Raw genomic sequence first — 16,973 nt, forward strand, 5'->3', positions numbered from 1 at the left:
GGCCGAATCCTGGATTTGGTGCATCCCTAAGATTATGTGAGAGAAGCCAGAACACAGAGCCGCACCTCCAACCACATGTTGCCATAACTTGCCTGCAAGGGTTTTTCCTCTCTGTGTGGAGATACAAGAATGATACAGTAACTATACCTTATAATACATATACGCTGGAGCATGGTACATAGCGGTATAGGCATCTAAGAGACTAGTGCTTGGAAGGATATATAATGGAATTACATATGCGAAACAACAAAATACTCCATTTAAGCAGATATGAGCTCCATGTGGGAAGATTTCCTAAATGCCTAAACCTTCTTTCTTCGTCTAACATTGGAAGGATTCGAGACTCTTCTAGAGTCAGAGGTCTTCTCAATCCCATCTCTGAAATATTCCGCCTGCCCCTGTCCATCGTTAACTACCACCATCTCTCAATATGATAACTATGGGTAAAAGGGGTCCAGGTAACCATCCACTGGACAGACAAAGGTAAGATCAGGCTTATGGTATATCCAGTGGTCCCCAACCAGTGGCTCATGAGTAACATGTTGCTCACCAACCCCTTGGATGTCCCAGTGGCCTTAAAGCAGGTGCTTATTTTTCAATTCCTGGTTTGGAGAACTTTTTGAAGGCTGCCAGTCTACACAGAAGCTGCCAAATAGCCCATCACAGCCTTTATTTGGCACCGCCAAGGACTTTTTCATGCTGATGTTGCCCCCCAACTCTTTTTACATTTAAATGTGGCTCATGGGTAAAAAGAGTTGGGGACCCCTGGTATATACAGTATCCGCTTGTATGATTTACTCCAGAACACAAGACATTCGACAAAAGTGAAAAGTTTGAGTTACAGCCTTCGCAATGTACACGCAAACCATAAAATCATTTATCCTGCTGGACTTTGTAGACCTGGGACTCAAGGATTGGCCATAACATGTTGCAAATACAGTATAAACCCGTGGTTCACGTGAAATAGCCCCTATAAGTTGTTCACAATCATAATTAATGAAAGGTCAAGACACCCTCATTACAGTTAAAAGGCACTATGACTATGAAGATTTTCATTCATCCAGGTCATGGTTTATCTAGTATACCTAGTATAGGTCAATCTAAAAAAATCTAAAAACAACTGAACTTGCTGAGTTAAAAGGCACCTTCCAAAGGTTTGTTCCTATAACATTTTGAAATGACATTCAGTGGAGAACAAGAAAGCAATTCTAGAGGGAGGTCGTCTGAGAGACAGGTTTGATTGGACGGCCTATACCGGCTTAAGAGATTCTAGAAAGTTTATACCAACCGGATGCCCCAGGAATAAGACTTTTAAAATGGTGTGCTGAACTGGTAATTCGTTCCAAACTGCTGGGTGAAAATCTGGCACAAGGGATAGAGAGCAACAGAGAATCCTATAATTAAAGGAGAAGGAAAGTCTAAATCATTGGCAGGTGCCTGATACCCTGGCCGGTGCTCCTGTTGGCATAAAAAACTGCACCAGCATAGGGTACATCTGAGCAAGCGCCATGGAGAGATCTTCTGCTTCTTCTGTAATGGCCCCGGGCCAATGCACAGTCAAGTAAAAATGCTGGCTTTTTCTTTAAAGTTCAACCTTTCAATTTCTAGTGAACAAAGAAGGAAGAAGCAGGAAAAAGATTGTTCATGGTGATGTACCCTGGGCGGGTGTAGTTTTCTGCACCCAGAGGGCATTGGCCACGGTATCAAGTAAGTGATTATAACCTTTCCTTCTCCTTTAGCTCTGGAGCACTTTGTATAATCAGGAACTCCTCCTATTGCACCTGTATTTTGCACCTTGCTCCTGCCCCAAAGTAAATAAAACAAGTTAGAATCCAGTCAACTGATGACAGAGAAAGCTGGTGGCAGGTGGTTTGACCAGCTCATGGACTATTGCAACCCTTCTCCCAAAAACTACTTTACTGAAGAAAAAAAAACATCCTCCCTGATAGAGATTTAAGCCGGTGAGTACCTTTAATTTATAAGGAGTTAAAGGCATGGTCAAAATATTTTGAACAAAGAGGAAACAAATACCAGACAGGTGTGTCTGTTACCCAATGATGTCAATTGATGATGTTGTTGTGTTACTGAAGCGTCCCAGGAAAGAATAAAGTCTACTCTCGGGCTCAGGAGGAAGACAAGGTGGACAAAATGCACAGGGTAGGGGATCTGAACTACTGGCTGCGTTGTGAGGTGCTCAGCAGGAAAGTTACATTCAAATATACAGATTTTGGTGTAAAGCAAAATTACTTTTTTTAAGCCTCAACAATGCATTAAATATGGGGGTTAAAGGGATACTGTCATGGGAAAAAGTTTTTTTTTCAAAATTAATAAGTTAATAGTGCTGCTCCAGCAGAATTCTGCACTGAAATCCATTTCTCAAAAGAACAAACAGATTTTTTTAAATTCAATTTTGAAATCTGACATGGGGCTAGACATATTGTCAATTTCCCAGCTGCCCCAAGTCATGTAACTTGTGCTCTGATAAACTTCAATCACTCTTTACTGCTGTACTGCAAGTTGAACTGATATCCCCCCCCAGCAGCCAAACAACAGAACAATGGGAAGGTAACCAGATAGCAGCTCCCTAACACAAGATAACAGCTGCCTGGTAGATCTAAGAACAGCACTCAATAGTAAAATCCATGTCCCACTGAGAAACATTCAGTTACATTGAGAAGGAAAAACAGCAGCCTGCCAGAAAGCATTTCTCTCCTAAAGTGCAGGCACAAGTCACATGACATGGGGCAGCTGGGAAATTGACAAAATATCTAGCCCCATGTCAGATTTCAAAATTGAATATAAAAAAATCTGTTTGCTCTTTTGAGAAATGGATCTCAGTGCAGAATTCTGCTGGAGTAGCACTATTAACTGATTCATTTTGAAAAAAACATGTTTTCCGATGACAGGATCCCTTTAAGTAACGAGTGGTAGACAGCAGACGTGTATAGAACCTAGCAAAAGTCACGTCTACCAAGCAGAACCATGTAGGGCCAACACTCGGGAACAGGGACCCAGGATAAGGCAGGAAAACTGGATCATCTGATTGGAGGGATGAAGATCAAATCTTCAAATGTTGTTAAACTTTGTTTTTAAACTTTGAGGGATACTGCAGTAAATTTTTCCGATATCACTGGAGTTGCAGCTTGACTATGGCTTGAAGGTAGAGGAGGGCCAGAGATCTCTAACGCAAGTACGAAACTGTTATCTGCATTGTAGCAGACAACTGTAATGTTATCTGGCCACGCACATGGAATTTTGGCTAATTGCATATAAAACATTGGACATGGCTGCATATTGGCCAACTATTAAGGCCACCACTTCTGTTGGATCAACTGAACGTTGGACAGCTGTCTGGCCACAATATGGGCGTGCTGGCAGATATGCACCACTGAATTATATAAATGATATATTGAATATATGAATTATTATATAAATTATATAAATAACCAGTATTTCATTCGTTTTACCAAGGAATTATTGTTCCTCACCCATCAGTCCTGTTCATTAAACCAGCTCTGGATCCAGGATAGGTCTGGCCACCTTACCCGTCCTTTGGCCAATCTTTATCCCATGATGCAAACATATTATTCATCAGGTCCGGCACTTTGTTTATATCAGAGAGGAGAAAAAAAAGCAGAGTACTGAGCCTTTTCTTGAAGTGAATTTGAGGGGTGCAGGGAGTTGCCTTTACCATTAGTCTTTATTTCAGACAGGAGTTTTGCTTTATCTGCAATCCAATCTTGCCAAGAGCTTGCGAAGTGTATCCTTCAGCTCTTGGACTATTCCAACTCCAGGTTCCCTACATTGTGCATGTTGAATAAGGTTTTGCTTTGGACTTTGCAGTTCTCAGCTCGTAACATCTGCTCCATAAAATTGGCTTTAGGGCACAGATATTGTTTATGTTACAAATTCTCTGCTTGTCTTTCGGGTCCCTCCGTCATGTTTAGGTCAGGTGGTTGGGGGCGGAAGATGTTCCACTGACCTGTATATGGAGAGGTAAAGATGGAAAACAAATGTTGATTTGTACTTGACATTATTTCATGTGGGACCTATAATGTACTTATCCCAGATATACATAGATATTGCACTGTGATCCTTTAAGTTACTCTATTTAGACTTACTGTCAAGTTCTTTATTTGATTTCCCCCTGTAGCTCATAGCAAGGCTAGAAATACACACTCACCCCATATCTCCCCATAAATGGCCTTCAGACTGGGCCCCCTTAGCTCATAACAAGGTTACAGATATATAGAAACATTGGGGTAACAGTCACCCTGCTATAGTTCCAGGGGTACCCAGGGCACAAATAAACACTCACCCCAAATCTCCCCCTAACTGACCTTCACACTGGGCCCCCTTAGCTCATAACAAGGTTACAGATATATAGAAACATTGGGGTGTCACCCTGCTATAGTTCCAGGGGTACCCAGAGCACAAATAAACACTCACCCCAAATCTCCCCCTAACTGGCCTTCAGACTGGGCCCCCTTAGCTCATAACAAGGTTACAGATATATAGAAACATTGGGGTGTCACCCTGCTATAGTTCCAGGGGTACCCAGGGTACAAATAAACACTCACCCCAAATCTCCCCCTAACTGACCTTCAGACTGGGCCCCCTTAGCTCATAACAAGGTTACAGATATATAGAAACATTGGGGTGTCACCCTGCTATAGTTCCAGGGGTACCCAGGGTACAAATAAGCACTCACCCCAAATCTCCCCCTAACTGGCCTTCAGACTGGGCCCCCTTAGCTCATAACAAGGTTACAGATATATAGAAACATTGGGGTGTCACCCTGCTATAGTTCCAGGGGTACCCAGTGATACACTCACTCCAGTGCATTACAAACCTTTTACTTTTGTATATTTTTGTGGTATAATTATCATGCTTTAGAGCACTCATGTTCCATGTTGGTATTAAAATAAAGTTCTTATAGTGAAATAAAGTGGGTTTGCTGAGCTCATAGTTTCTCATATGGACCAGCCCTGGTCTATTACACATAAGGGTCAATTCTCTCGGGGTGCCCGGCAGTTATATGGGTGAATGCAAGAGCTAGCGACACCCCTGCTGATAGAAACCCTACAAATACCAGGGATCAATTTGTCGGGCCCTTCAGTGAATGATATACAGTATTGGGCTGCTGAAAGCACTTGCAGGAACCCAGTGATGGATGAGACGTTTCCCAGTCATTACAGACACAGCTCCCAAAAGTCCCATAATATTTACTGGAGGGAAAAAGGAGCCAGTGCAATGGGTTTGACATTCTTCACAAGTGAGACCTGACCTTTCCTGTTCCTGTCATTATTCCTCCCATGGTTTTATCAGCCCTGAACACTGCAAGAATTAATATACTGAGAGTTACAGGGGCACAATAGACAAAGTATTAGGGGCTGAAATAATTTCATTTCTCAGCTCCTGTTTTATTTACTGGCACATGCTATACTTTATAGGGGAATACTTATGATAGCATACTTGTACAGGCTAAACTTAGGGGACTGTTCCTGCTGAATTGTGCTTAGTACAGAGGAATACCTATGCTGCCATAGTTTTATGGGATCTCTCTGTACAGACTATGAGCAAACTTAGGGACTGTTCCTGCTGAATTGTGCTTAGTACAGGGGAATACCTATGCTGCCATAGTTTTATGGGATCTCTCTGTACAGACTATGAGCAAACTTAGGGACTGTTCCTGCTGAATTGTGCTTAGTACAGGGGAATACCTATGCTGCCATAGTTTTATGGGATCTCTCTGTACAGACTATGAGCAAACTTAGGGACTGTTCCTGCTGAATTGTGCTTAGTACAGGGGAATACCTATGCTGCCATAGTTTTATGGGATCTCTCAATACAGACTATGAGCAAACTTAGGGGACTGTTCCTGCTGAATTGTGCTTAGTACAGGGAATACCTATGCTGCCATAGTTTTATGGGATCTCTCTGTACAGACTATGAGCAAACTTAGGGGACTGTTCCTGCTGAATTGTGCTTAGTACAGGGAATACCTATGCTGCCATAGTTTTATGGGATCTCTCTGTACAGACTATGAACAAACTTAGGGGACTGTTCCTGCTGAATTGTGCTTAGTACAGGGAATACCTATGCTGCCATAGTTTTATAGGATCTCTCTGTACAGACTATGAGCAAACTTAGGGGACTGTTCCTGCTGAATTGTGCTTAGTACAGGGAATAACTATGCTGCCATAGTTTTATGGGATCTCTCTGTACAGACTATGAGCAAACTTAGGGGACTGTTCCTGCTGAATTGTGCTTAGTACAGGGGCATAGTTTTATGGAATCTCTATTTAGGGAAACATTTACTGGCTTAGTAAATAAGTACAATTAAATAACTAAATAAAAACACAAGTAAATGCAGTGTTATTCTCGTGTATAACGCCCCTAGGTTACACTGCAGGATAAATACAGTATGTGTTCCTCGTATGATGCCACAGATCACAGTGCTAAAATAAATGCATTGACAATTTTATGTATAATATCCCAGAACTCTATGTAAAAATACCTCCAATAACTCATAGCAGGATAAACAAAGGATAACGTTTCATGTATCATATGTCTGTATGTTGTAAGCAATTGATTCTGAGCCTCTTTAACCACCATTAAAATCATGCATTGTTTGATACTTTCCATAAGTTATTGATGGAGGCCTGCTGCTCGTTTCATAAGTTATATATGGAGACACTTGTGTATGTTCTATTATCTGTAGATGGAGGCTCCAGTTTTTCTTCCATAAACTATAGATGGGGTACTATTCCTGGTTGAATAAGCTATAGATGGAGGCACTGGGCTTGTCTTATAAGCATTTATATATTTATAACATTTATATATATAGATTTATCTTATAGGAATTTGTTCTTTTCTATAAGCCATAGATAGAGGTATTGGTTCCTGTGCTATAAGCTATAGATGAAGGCATTTGTTCTTGTGCTATAAGCAATAGATGGAGGCATTGGTTAATTTGCTGTAAGATATAAATATAAGCATTGGTTTATGTGCTATAAGCAATAGATGGAGGCATTGACTCTTGTGCTATAAGCTATAGATGGAGACATTTGTTCTTGTGCTATAAGCTATAGATGGAGACATTTAGGGGCTGATTCACTAAGGATTCGAAGTAAAAAAACTTTGAATTTCGAAGTTTTTTTTGGGCTACTTCGACCATCGCATGGGCTACTTCGACCTTCGACTAGGACTACGACTTCGAATCGAAGGATTTGTAGTTATAATCGTTCGACTATTCGACCATTCGATAGTCGAAGTACTGTCTCTTTAAAAAAAACTTCGACCCCCTAGTTCGCCATCTAAAAGCTACCGAAGTCAATGTTAGCCTATGGGGAAGGTCTCCATAGGCTTGGCTAACTTTTTTTGATCGAAGGATATTCCTTCGATCGTTGGATTAAAATCCTTCGAATCGTTAGTTTCGAAGGATTTTATCGTTCGATTGAAGGAATTATCCTTCGATCGTTCGATCGAACTATCTGCGCTAAAACCTTCGACCTCGATATTCGAAGTTGAAGGATTTTAATTCCTAGTCGAATATTGAGGGTTAATTAACCCTCGATATTCGACCCTTAGTGAATCGGCCCCTTATTCTTGTTCTATAAGATATAAATGGAGGCATTTGTTCTTGTGCTTTAAGCTATAGATGAAGGCATTGGGGCTTATCTTATAAGCTATAGATGGAGGCTTTTGATCTTGTGCTATAAGCTAAAGATGGAGGCATTGGTTCTTTGCTATATGCTATAGATGGAGGCATTGGTTATTTTGCTATAAGATATATGTAGAGGCATTTGTTCTTGTGATATAAGCTATAGATGGAGGCATCGGTTCATTTGCTATAAGCTATAAATATAAGCATTGGTTTATGTGCTATAAGCAATAGACAGAGGCATTGACTCTTGTGCTATAAGCTATGGATGGAGACATTTGTTATTGTGCTTTAAGCTATAGATGGAGACATTTATTCTTGTTTTATAAGATATAGATGGAGGCATTTGTTCTTGTTCTATAAGCTATAGATTGAGGCATTGGGGCTTATTTTATAAGATATAGATGGGGGCATTTGATCTTGTGCTAAAAGCTATAGATGGAGGCATTGGTTCTTTGCTATAAGCTATAGATGAAGGCATTGGTTCTTTTGATATAAGCTATATATAGAGGCATTTGTTCTTGTGCTATAAGCTATAGATGGAGGCATTGGTTAATTTGCTATAAACTATCGATGGAGGCATTGGTTCATGTACTATAAGCTATAGATGGCGGCATTAGTTTGTTTGCTATAAGCTTGAAATGGATGCATTGGTTCATTTGCTATAAACTATGGATGGAGGCATTAATTTATGCACTATAAGCTATAGATGGATACATCAGAGCTAGTGTTATAAGCTATAGATTGAGGCATTTGTTCTTGTTCTATAAACTATAAATGGAAGCTTTGGTTCATTTTATATAAGCTATAAATATAAGCATTGGTTTATGTGCTATAAGCAATAGACAGAGGCATTGACTCTTGTACTATAAGCTATAGATGGAGACATTTGTTCTTGTGTTATAAGCTATATATGGAGACATTTGTTCTTGTTCTATAAGATATAGATGGAGGCATTTGTCCTTGTTCTATAAGCTATAGATGGAGGAATTGGGACTTATCTTATAAGCTATAGGTGGATGCATTTAATTTTGTGCTATAAGCTGTAGATGGAGGCATTGGTTCTTTGCTATAAGCTATAAATGGAGGTATTGGTTATTTTGCTATAAGCTATAGATGGAGGCATTTGTTCTTGTGCTATAAGCTATAGATGGAGGCATTGGTTCATTTGCTATAAGCTATAGATGGAGGCATTGGTTCATTTGCTATAAGCTATAGATGGAGGCATTGGTTCATTTGCTATAAGCTATAGATGGAGGCATTGGTTCATGTGCTATAAGCCATAGATGGAGGTATTTGTTGTGGTGCTATAAGCTACAGTTTACGGCATTAGTTCATGTGCTATAAGCTACAGATGGAGACACGAGTCATTGGTTCATTCTCTATAGGAAGAGGCTCCTGTTTTTGTTCTATAAGCTTTATATGGAGGAACTTGAGAAGACGTTTTACTGCTGCTCTGTCGATCCCTAGTAGGACAGCTCCTGCTGTGAGACATGGAGGGTGAGTCAATAGCAGGTGCTCATGGAATAAACTTTGCTTATTTAGTGACTGGATCTATTCAGCCCCACTGACTGGCTCACAACTGTCTCCCTCTCACTTCTCTCACTCTCTGATTTCTTGGCAGTCACATTTTTACGAGTTGTGTCATGAAATTCTCACTTTATAGAGCTCCAGCGAGAAACAGTGTGAGATTTATGGGTTCAGCAGCAGCAAAGACTATTCCATACTTAGCCCAGACTTCCTTATACTGCGTCAGGGACCAATAACACTCAGCAGATACAGGAGTGTGGCTGCCCCCCATAAATCTAATTGCGGGTGATGTCATACTGCGCCCACAAACAGCTCATCGCTCAATCATAACCCAACGCTGAGCCTCTATTCCCCAAATAACAAGAATAAAAACACTATTTGGGGTTATGTAATAAAAGGCATTTTGGGACCCATTTACGAAAAATTTAATTTCAATTTTTTTCCACGAATCTCAAAATACTTGTGGTTTTCTCATTTTTTGAAAAAAAAAAAGCTCTAAAAATTCTAGATTTATGAAGTGTAAAATCCACAAATACAAAACTTCTCCAAGTAAAATAAGTCAATAGGAGCTGCTCTAATCCTATTGGACCATTTTAAATCAATTCAGACTTTTAGAGGTTTTCATATTATATTTGCACATCGTTCATCATAATTTGCCGTTCAGGAGTTCTTCTTTCGGATTTTTTAATAAATGTCTTGACATTCGTAGTTTTAGGGGGTTATTTACTAAAATTTTAATTAATCTCGGTTTTTTATGAAGACAAAGACGACCAAACTGCATTTCACGAATTGAACTCATTTATCAATCATTTTTCTCGAAACAATAGGAGAGGAAAAACGCAGTGATAAAATGGAGCGTCGATTCGTATGAAACTCGATTTTACTGAATTTTCACTTTGAAAACTCTACTCTTTTGGATTATCGGGCAATAACTTTGTTTTTTTCAGATTATCCAACGCAGATCATGATCAAGAAACATCTTCAGGGACGTCTGCCATTGACTTCTACATGACCTTGACACGTTTGTGATGGATTATTTTCAGTTTCGGATTTTTAGTAGCTTTGGGGTATAATAAATCTATTAAAAAATTAGTTTTTTTCCACAAAGAAATTATTTTTCCCCCTTAAAAACCTTGACCAGATAAAAATTGAGTTTTAATAAAAATGAGGTTTAATAGATTAGAGTTAGTGAGTTTAGTTGTGGTTTCAAAAACCACTAAAAACCGACTTTTGATTAATAGGCCCCCACAGACCTATTTTTTGAAATGTGAGTTTAGAGCTTAAAAAATTAAAAAAACTCACCCAAGTTCTATTTATTTGTATGGGATAGTAAGAATTATATTTATCAAATGGAGAATTTCAACCTTTCATAAATACAATACTAAAAATCCCATAAGAATGAATAGAACGTGGGTGAGTTTTTATATATATATATATATATATATATATATATATATATTAATAGGGTTGCCTATAGAAGTCAATGGGAGCTGCGCTGATCCTATTGGACCACTTTAAATCAATTCGGACTTTTAGAGTTTTTTTTATATTTTTTGCGCATCATTCAGCGTAATTTGCCGTTCAGATTTTTTTTTTCATTGGGATTTTTTAATAAATGTTATGACATTCGTAGTTTTAGGGGGTTATTAATCCATCGATCGAACGATTTTCCTTCGATCAAAAAAAGCTAGGAAAGCTTCTGGGGACCTTCCCCATAGGCTAACATTGGTGCTCTGTAGGTCTTAGGTGGTCAAAGTTTTTTTTAAAGAGACAGTACTTCGACTATCGAATGGTCGAATAGACGAACGATTTTAAGTTCGAATCGTTCATTTCGAAGGTCGAAGTAGCAAATTCCATGGTCGAAAGTAGTCAAAAAAATAATTCGAAATTCAAAGTATTTTTTATTCTAATCCTTCACTCGAGCTTAGTAAATGTACCCCTAAATGTAAGAAAAAAATAAAAACTTTTTTTGTAAACCAGCATTTGTTTTTCTATTCTCTGCACTGCTTATTCTGACTACTGATTAACTGACCTGTGAAAAAGTATGCAGGCAACTGAGCGAGCTAGAGTGTCTGCTGCACTGTTTCAAGAGTCAGGACCAGCAGTGCATGCCAATACTCCATTCATTTGCACAGTTCATTTACTGAAAGTTTACAAAGGAAAGTTGCTTAGAATGAGATTTTCTTTTTGCAGTGACCAATGGAATGGCCTGTAACTGCAGGGCTGTTGCAATGTTTATATTGTCATGGAGGGGGTCCGAGTGCTCTTTACTTACATGTAGGATAAATCCGACAAACTAGATGAAAATAATTCAGTAAAAGGCACGAGGAATCAGAGGGAGGTTGGAATCTGTTGACTTGGGAGGTCCAATCATACGGTGCAGTAATAAACATTCCTGGTTATACTACTGTTTGGATCAGGCACAGGGCCCCGACCCCCTATAAAAATACCTGCAGTCAATGTCCATCTGAATACAAAGCACAGACAGGCGTTTATTGGGCACCACCAAATCTCTTGACTGAGTTATTGCCCCCGAAAGCTCTAGGTACTGAGTGATACGGCTGCATTTACGCAAAAAACAAATATTTTCTTACAAATTTCTGCTTTAAATTTGACTCAAAAATGCTGAGCGCCAGTATCCCTTGTTCTCCAATGGTCCAAACAAAAAGCCTTATTGTTGGCTAATGAGGGACCAAGAACATGTTCTAGAAGATACAGACACTGCTCAGCTTTGTACTGATAAGTCTCAATGTATAAGAACTCACCATTCTGCACTAGAACCACGATTAGACCTTCATGTCTATCTACTCATCATCATCATCATTTTATATCTTGTAACACTGACCTACAGCAGCAGGAACCGGCTGAAAATTAGCTGAATTCTACTTACACAAAGGGACATACGAGGGAGTTAGGGACACACACAGACACCGGTTATGGGATTCCCTACCAAGAGAGGGGGAGGAAAGGAGATCTCAACATCAGTATAGGAAGGGGTTCTTTACTGTAAGGACAGTCAGGTTATGGGATTCCCTACCAAGAGAGGGGAATGAGTGATTCATTGGTGGGGAGGAAAGGAGATCTCACCATCAGCATAGGAAGGGGTTCTTTACTGTAAGGGCAGTCAGGTGATGGGATTCCCTACCAAGAGAGGGGGAATGAGTGATTCATTGGTGGGGAGGAAAGGAGATCTCACCATCAGCATAGGAAGGGGTTCTTTACTTTAAGGACAGTCAGGTTATGGGATTCCCTACCAAGAGAGGGGGAATGAGTGATTCATTGGTGGGGAGGAAAGGAGATCTCACCATCAGCATAGGAAGGGGTTCTTTACTGTAAGGGCAGTCAGGTTATGGGATTCCCTACCAAGAGAGGGGGAATGAGTGATTCATTGGTGGGGAGGAAAGGAGATTTCACCATCAGCATAGGAAGGGGTTCTTTACTTTAAGGACAGTCAGGTTATGGGATTCCCTACCAAGAGAGGGGGAATGAGTGATTCATTGGTGGAGAGGAAAGGAGATCTCACCATCAGCATAGGAAGGGGTTCTTTACTGTAAGGGCAGTCAGGTGATGGGATTCCCTACCAAGAAAGCTGGAATGAGTGATTCATTGGTGGGGAGGAAAGGAGATCTCACCATCAGCATAGGAAGGGGTTCTTTACTGTAAGGACAGTCAGGTTATGGGATTCCCTACCAAGAGAGGGGGAATGAGTGATTCATTGGTGGGGAGGAAAGGAGATTTCACCATCAGCATAGGAAGGGGTTCTTTACTGTAAGGACAGTCAGGTTATGGGATTCCCTACCAAGAGAGGGGGAATGAGTGATTCATTGGTGGGGAGGAAAGGAGATCTCACCATCAGCATAGGAAGGGGTTCTTTACTGTAAGGACAGTCAGGTTATGGGATTCCCTACCCAGAGAGAGGGGGAATGAGTGATTCATTGGTGGGGAGGAAAGGAGATCTCACCATCAGCATAGGAAGGGGTTCTTTACTGTAAGGGCAATCAGGTTATGGGATTCCATATTCCCCATTCTTCTGCCATAGGGGCACATTTACAAATTGTGGAGAAAATTCTCCAAAAAGACAATTTGCCACAACATCGCTTATTAACTAAAAGTCGAAGAGGACAATTCACAAGCAAAAAAAAATCAGCGCCAGAGAACTTTAGTGCTGTTCCGGCAGCAAATTTTTTTTGAGTGAAAATCCAGTAATGTATCAATGTGCGAACGCTACCCTATTCGCTAAAGTTTATTTCTCCAGTTTCGGGCTGGTGAACTCCCATTATAAACATAGAACCGCAACTTTTAAATCTCCACCAACATCGCAGTTTCCATGATCAAGTTTTCTCCATGGTGAAAATTTCCCCCCCTACTATTGTATGCGGTAAATATAACAACGAATTTTCGCAGACAATTTTCGGCAGGAGAAAATTCACCACAATTCTATTGAAAAAGTGAACTTAAGATTTTTAGTAAATATGGAGATGTGTTGTGAAAATTCACCTGGTGAAGTGAGGTGATTACTGTGGTGAAGTTACACGAAGAGAAAACTGACAATTTAGTCAATGTGCCCCATTGTGTGCAGAGGCCGCCTGGCAGTTGCAGTTTAACTAGAAGCTGAAAAGGACTGGGGTCAGTGATGTCACAGTTATTGCAGCAGTGCCATATTCCACATTCTCTATTTACTATGTAACCGGTACCTTCACTTGTTCTGGTGACCAGTCTGAAATGTTCTGCCTCTTGCTTGAAATCTTGTTTTGTCATCTTTTTAATCTGGATCAGTTGAAAGATTCCTGAAAAGCCCAAACAATAGTCAGAATTATATATAAATAAATGGTGAAAGGAAAAGTTCAAAAAGAATATCGGACTATTATGTACTAAGATTTCTGCTGAATTGTGCTCAGTACAGAGGAATACCTATACTGCCATAGTTTTATGGGATCTCTCTGTACAGACTATGAGTAAACTTAGGGACTGTTCCTGCTGAATTGTGCTTAGTACAGGGAATACCTATGCTGCCATAGTTTTATGGGATCTCTCTGTACAGACTATGAGTAAACTTAGGGACTGTTCCTGCTGAATTGTGCTTAGTACAGGGAATACCTATGCTGCCATAGTTTTATGGGATCTCTCTGTACAGACTATGAGCAAACTTAGGGGACTGTTCCTGCTGAATTGTGCTTAGTACAGGGGAATACCTATGCTGCCATAGTTTTATGGGATCTCTCTGTACAGACTATGAGTAAACTTAGGGACTGTTCCTGCTGAATTGTGCTTAGTACAGAGGAATACATATACTGCCATAGTTTTATGGGATCTCTCTGTACAGACTATGAGCAAACTTAGGGGACTGTTCCTGCTGAATTGTGCTTAGTACAGAGGAATACCTATACTGCCATAGTTTTATGGGATCTCTCTGTACAGACTATGAGCAAACTTAGGGGACTGTTCCTGCTGAATTGTGCTTAGTACAGGGGAATACCTATACTGCCATAGTTTTATGGGATCTCTCTGTACAGACTATGAGAAAACTTAGGGGACTGTTCCTGCTGAATTGTGCTTAGTACAGAGGAATACCTATACTGCCATAGTTTTATGGGATCTCTCTGTACAGACTATGAGCAAACTTAGGGGACTGTTCCTGCTGAATTGTGCTTAGTACAGAGGAATACCTATGCTGCCATAGTTTTATGGGATCTCTCTGTACTATGAGCAAATTTAGGGGACTGTTCCTGCTGAATTGTGCTTAGTACAGGGAATACCTATGCTGCCATAGTTTTATGGGATCTCTCTGTACAGACTATGAGCAAACTTAGGGGACTGTTCCTGCTGAATTGTGCTTAGTACAGAGGAATACCTATGCTGCCATAGTTTTATGGGATCTCTCTGTACAGACTATGAGCAAACTTAGGGGACTGTTCCTGCTGAATTGTGCTTAGTACAGAGGAATACCTATACTGCCATAGTTTTATGGGATCTCTCTGTACAGACTATGAGCAAACTTAGGGGACTGTTCCTGCTGAATTGTGCTTAGTACAGAGGAATACCTATGCTGCCATAGTTTTATGGGATCTCTCTGTACTATGAGCAAATTTAGGGGACTGTTCCTGCTGAATTGTGCTTAGTACAGGGAATACCTATGCTGCCATAGTTTTATGGGATCTCTCTGTACAGACTATGAGAAAACTTAGGGGACTGTTCCTGCTGAATTGTGCTTAGTACAGGGAATACCTATGCTGGTATAGTACTAGAGTTCCTCTATGATCAAACTTAGGGTGCCCTTTTGTAAGGTTTTAAATAATACCAAATAAGTCCAAACATTGTGCAGGTCAAGTACAGATACAACTAGAACCTCATTATCTTCTCATGTTCTCAGCCTGTTACTTTATGTTACTCTATAGGGATGAGATGGGAACTTACCTTTAACCATTTTCCAGACATAGATCTCAACGTCTTCTGATGCTTCTTTGTCAATGGCAATCTTCCTTACACTCTCCCTCTGACCCCCACTGCTGGACGACATGTACATGTAGACTAATATCTTGTTGGGGTTCCGCACACACTTACTGGTACTGACCTCCTCTGTGGGACTCACCTTGTCATCTGAGGGGGGTAATGAAAGCACCAAGGTCTAAATGATATTTATTTATTCACCTACAAGAGATCAGCCCAACATACAGTTAAACTGGCTTCTGAGTATCACTCAAGTATTATAAGGGATAATGTACCCCCTACTTTAAATGATAAGGATATTAGAAGTCACTGAGGGGTTGTTCTGTGACCATATAAAGGCACAAGGCTGCAGGCTGAGTTATACAGGGAACTCTGAGTATCACTCATGTATTATAAGGGATAATGTACCCCCTACTGTAAATGATAAGGATATTAGAAGTCACTGAGGGGTTGTTCTGTGACCATATAAAGACACAAGGCTGCAGGCTGAGTTATACAGGGAACTCTGAGTATCACTCATGTATTATAAGGGATAATGTACCCCCTACTGTAAATGATAAGGATATTAGAAGTCACTGAGGGGTTGTTCTGTGACCATATAAAGGCACAAGGCTGCAGGCTGAGTTATACAGAGAACTCTAAGAGTATCACTCATGTATTATAAGAGATAATGTACCCCCTACTGTAAATGATAAGGATATTAGAAGTCACTGAGGGGTTGTTCTGTGACCATATAAAGGCACAAGGCTGCAGGCTGAGTTATACAGGGAACTCTGAGTATCACTCATGTATTATAAGGGATAATGTACCCCCTACTGTAAATGATAAGGATATTAGAAGTCACAGAGGGATTTTCACACTCACCTTGGCAGATTTTACAGCATTTTCCTTCCACCTTCTCAGGATATTCACAGGGATATTCCTCTGGACAGATCACTCTCTGACAATCCTGGTTTCCATCTTTACATGAGCACAGAATACAGGGAATTGCACCAAAAGTTCGGAAAACTGGATGCCAAACTTCCCCGTGGGAATATGTTTTTCCATTATAAACACAAGCTGAAATGTCATGAAAATCTCATTAACACACCAAGAAAACAAAAACGTGCCTGACTATAACTGTCTGCAAGTCCAGTAACCCCTAGCAATCAGATAGCAGGTCACCTGACACAAGCAGCCAATCAGCAGGGGGCAGTAGACAACAGAGAGGGGTACAGAGGAATTGGGGGCAATGAGAATCAGGGAGAGAAGAATTGGGGGTTAGAGGGAGTCACACAATGCACAGGACTCGACTCTCCCATAGGTTTCTAGCCATTTCCTAAAATCTAAA

At 40.3% G+C, this 16,973-nt stretch overlaps 1 protein-coding gene across 1 annotated transcript in view; it reads right to left on the reverse strand.

Moving 5' to 3' along the window:
• Positions 1–2,864: 2,864 nt before the first annotated feature.
• LOC108707626 (chordin-like protein 2) overlaps positions 2,865–16,973 on the reverse strand; it is a 39,532-nt gene continuing 25,423 nt past the window's right edge. The window contains exons 8-11 of the mRNA XM_041582791.1: positions 16,508–16,702; positions 15,611–15,793; positions 13,891–13,983; positions 2,865–3,982 (exon numbers count right to left, since the gene is read on the reverse strand). Coding sequence (XP_041438725.1) covers positions 3,903–3,982; positions 13,891–13,983; positions 15,611–15,793; positions 16,508–16,702 — 551 coding nt within the window. The 3' untranslated portion in view covers positions 2,865–3,902. The remainder of the gene's footprint in view (positions 3,983–13,890; positions 13,984–15,610; positions 15,794–16,507; positions 16,703–16,973) is intronic.

This window comes from Xenopus laevis, chromosome 2L (assembly GCF_017654675.1).
Source record: "Xenopus laevis strain J_2021 chromosome 2L, Xenopus_laevis_v10.1, whole genome shotgun sequence".
NCBI classification, from domain to species: domain Eukaryota; kingdom Metazoa; phylum Chordata; class Amphibia; order Anura; family Pipidae; genus Xenopus; species Xenopus laevis.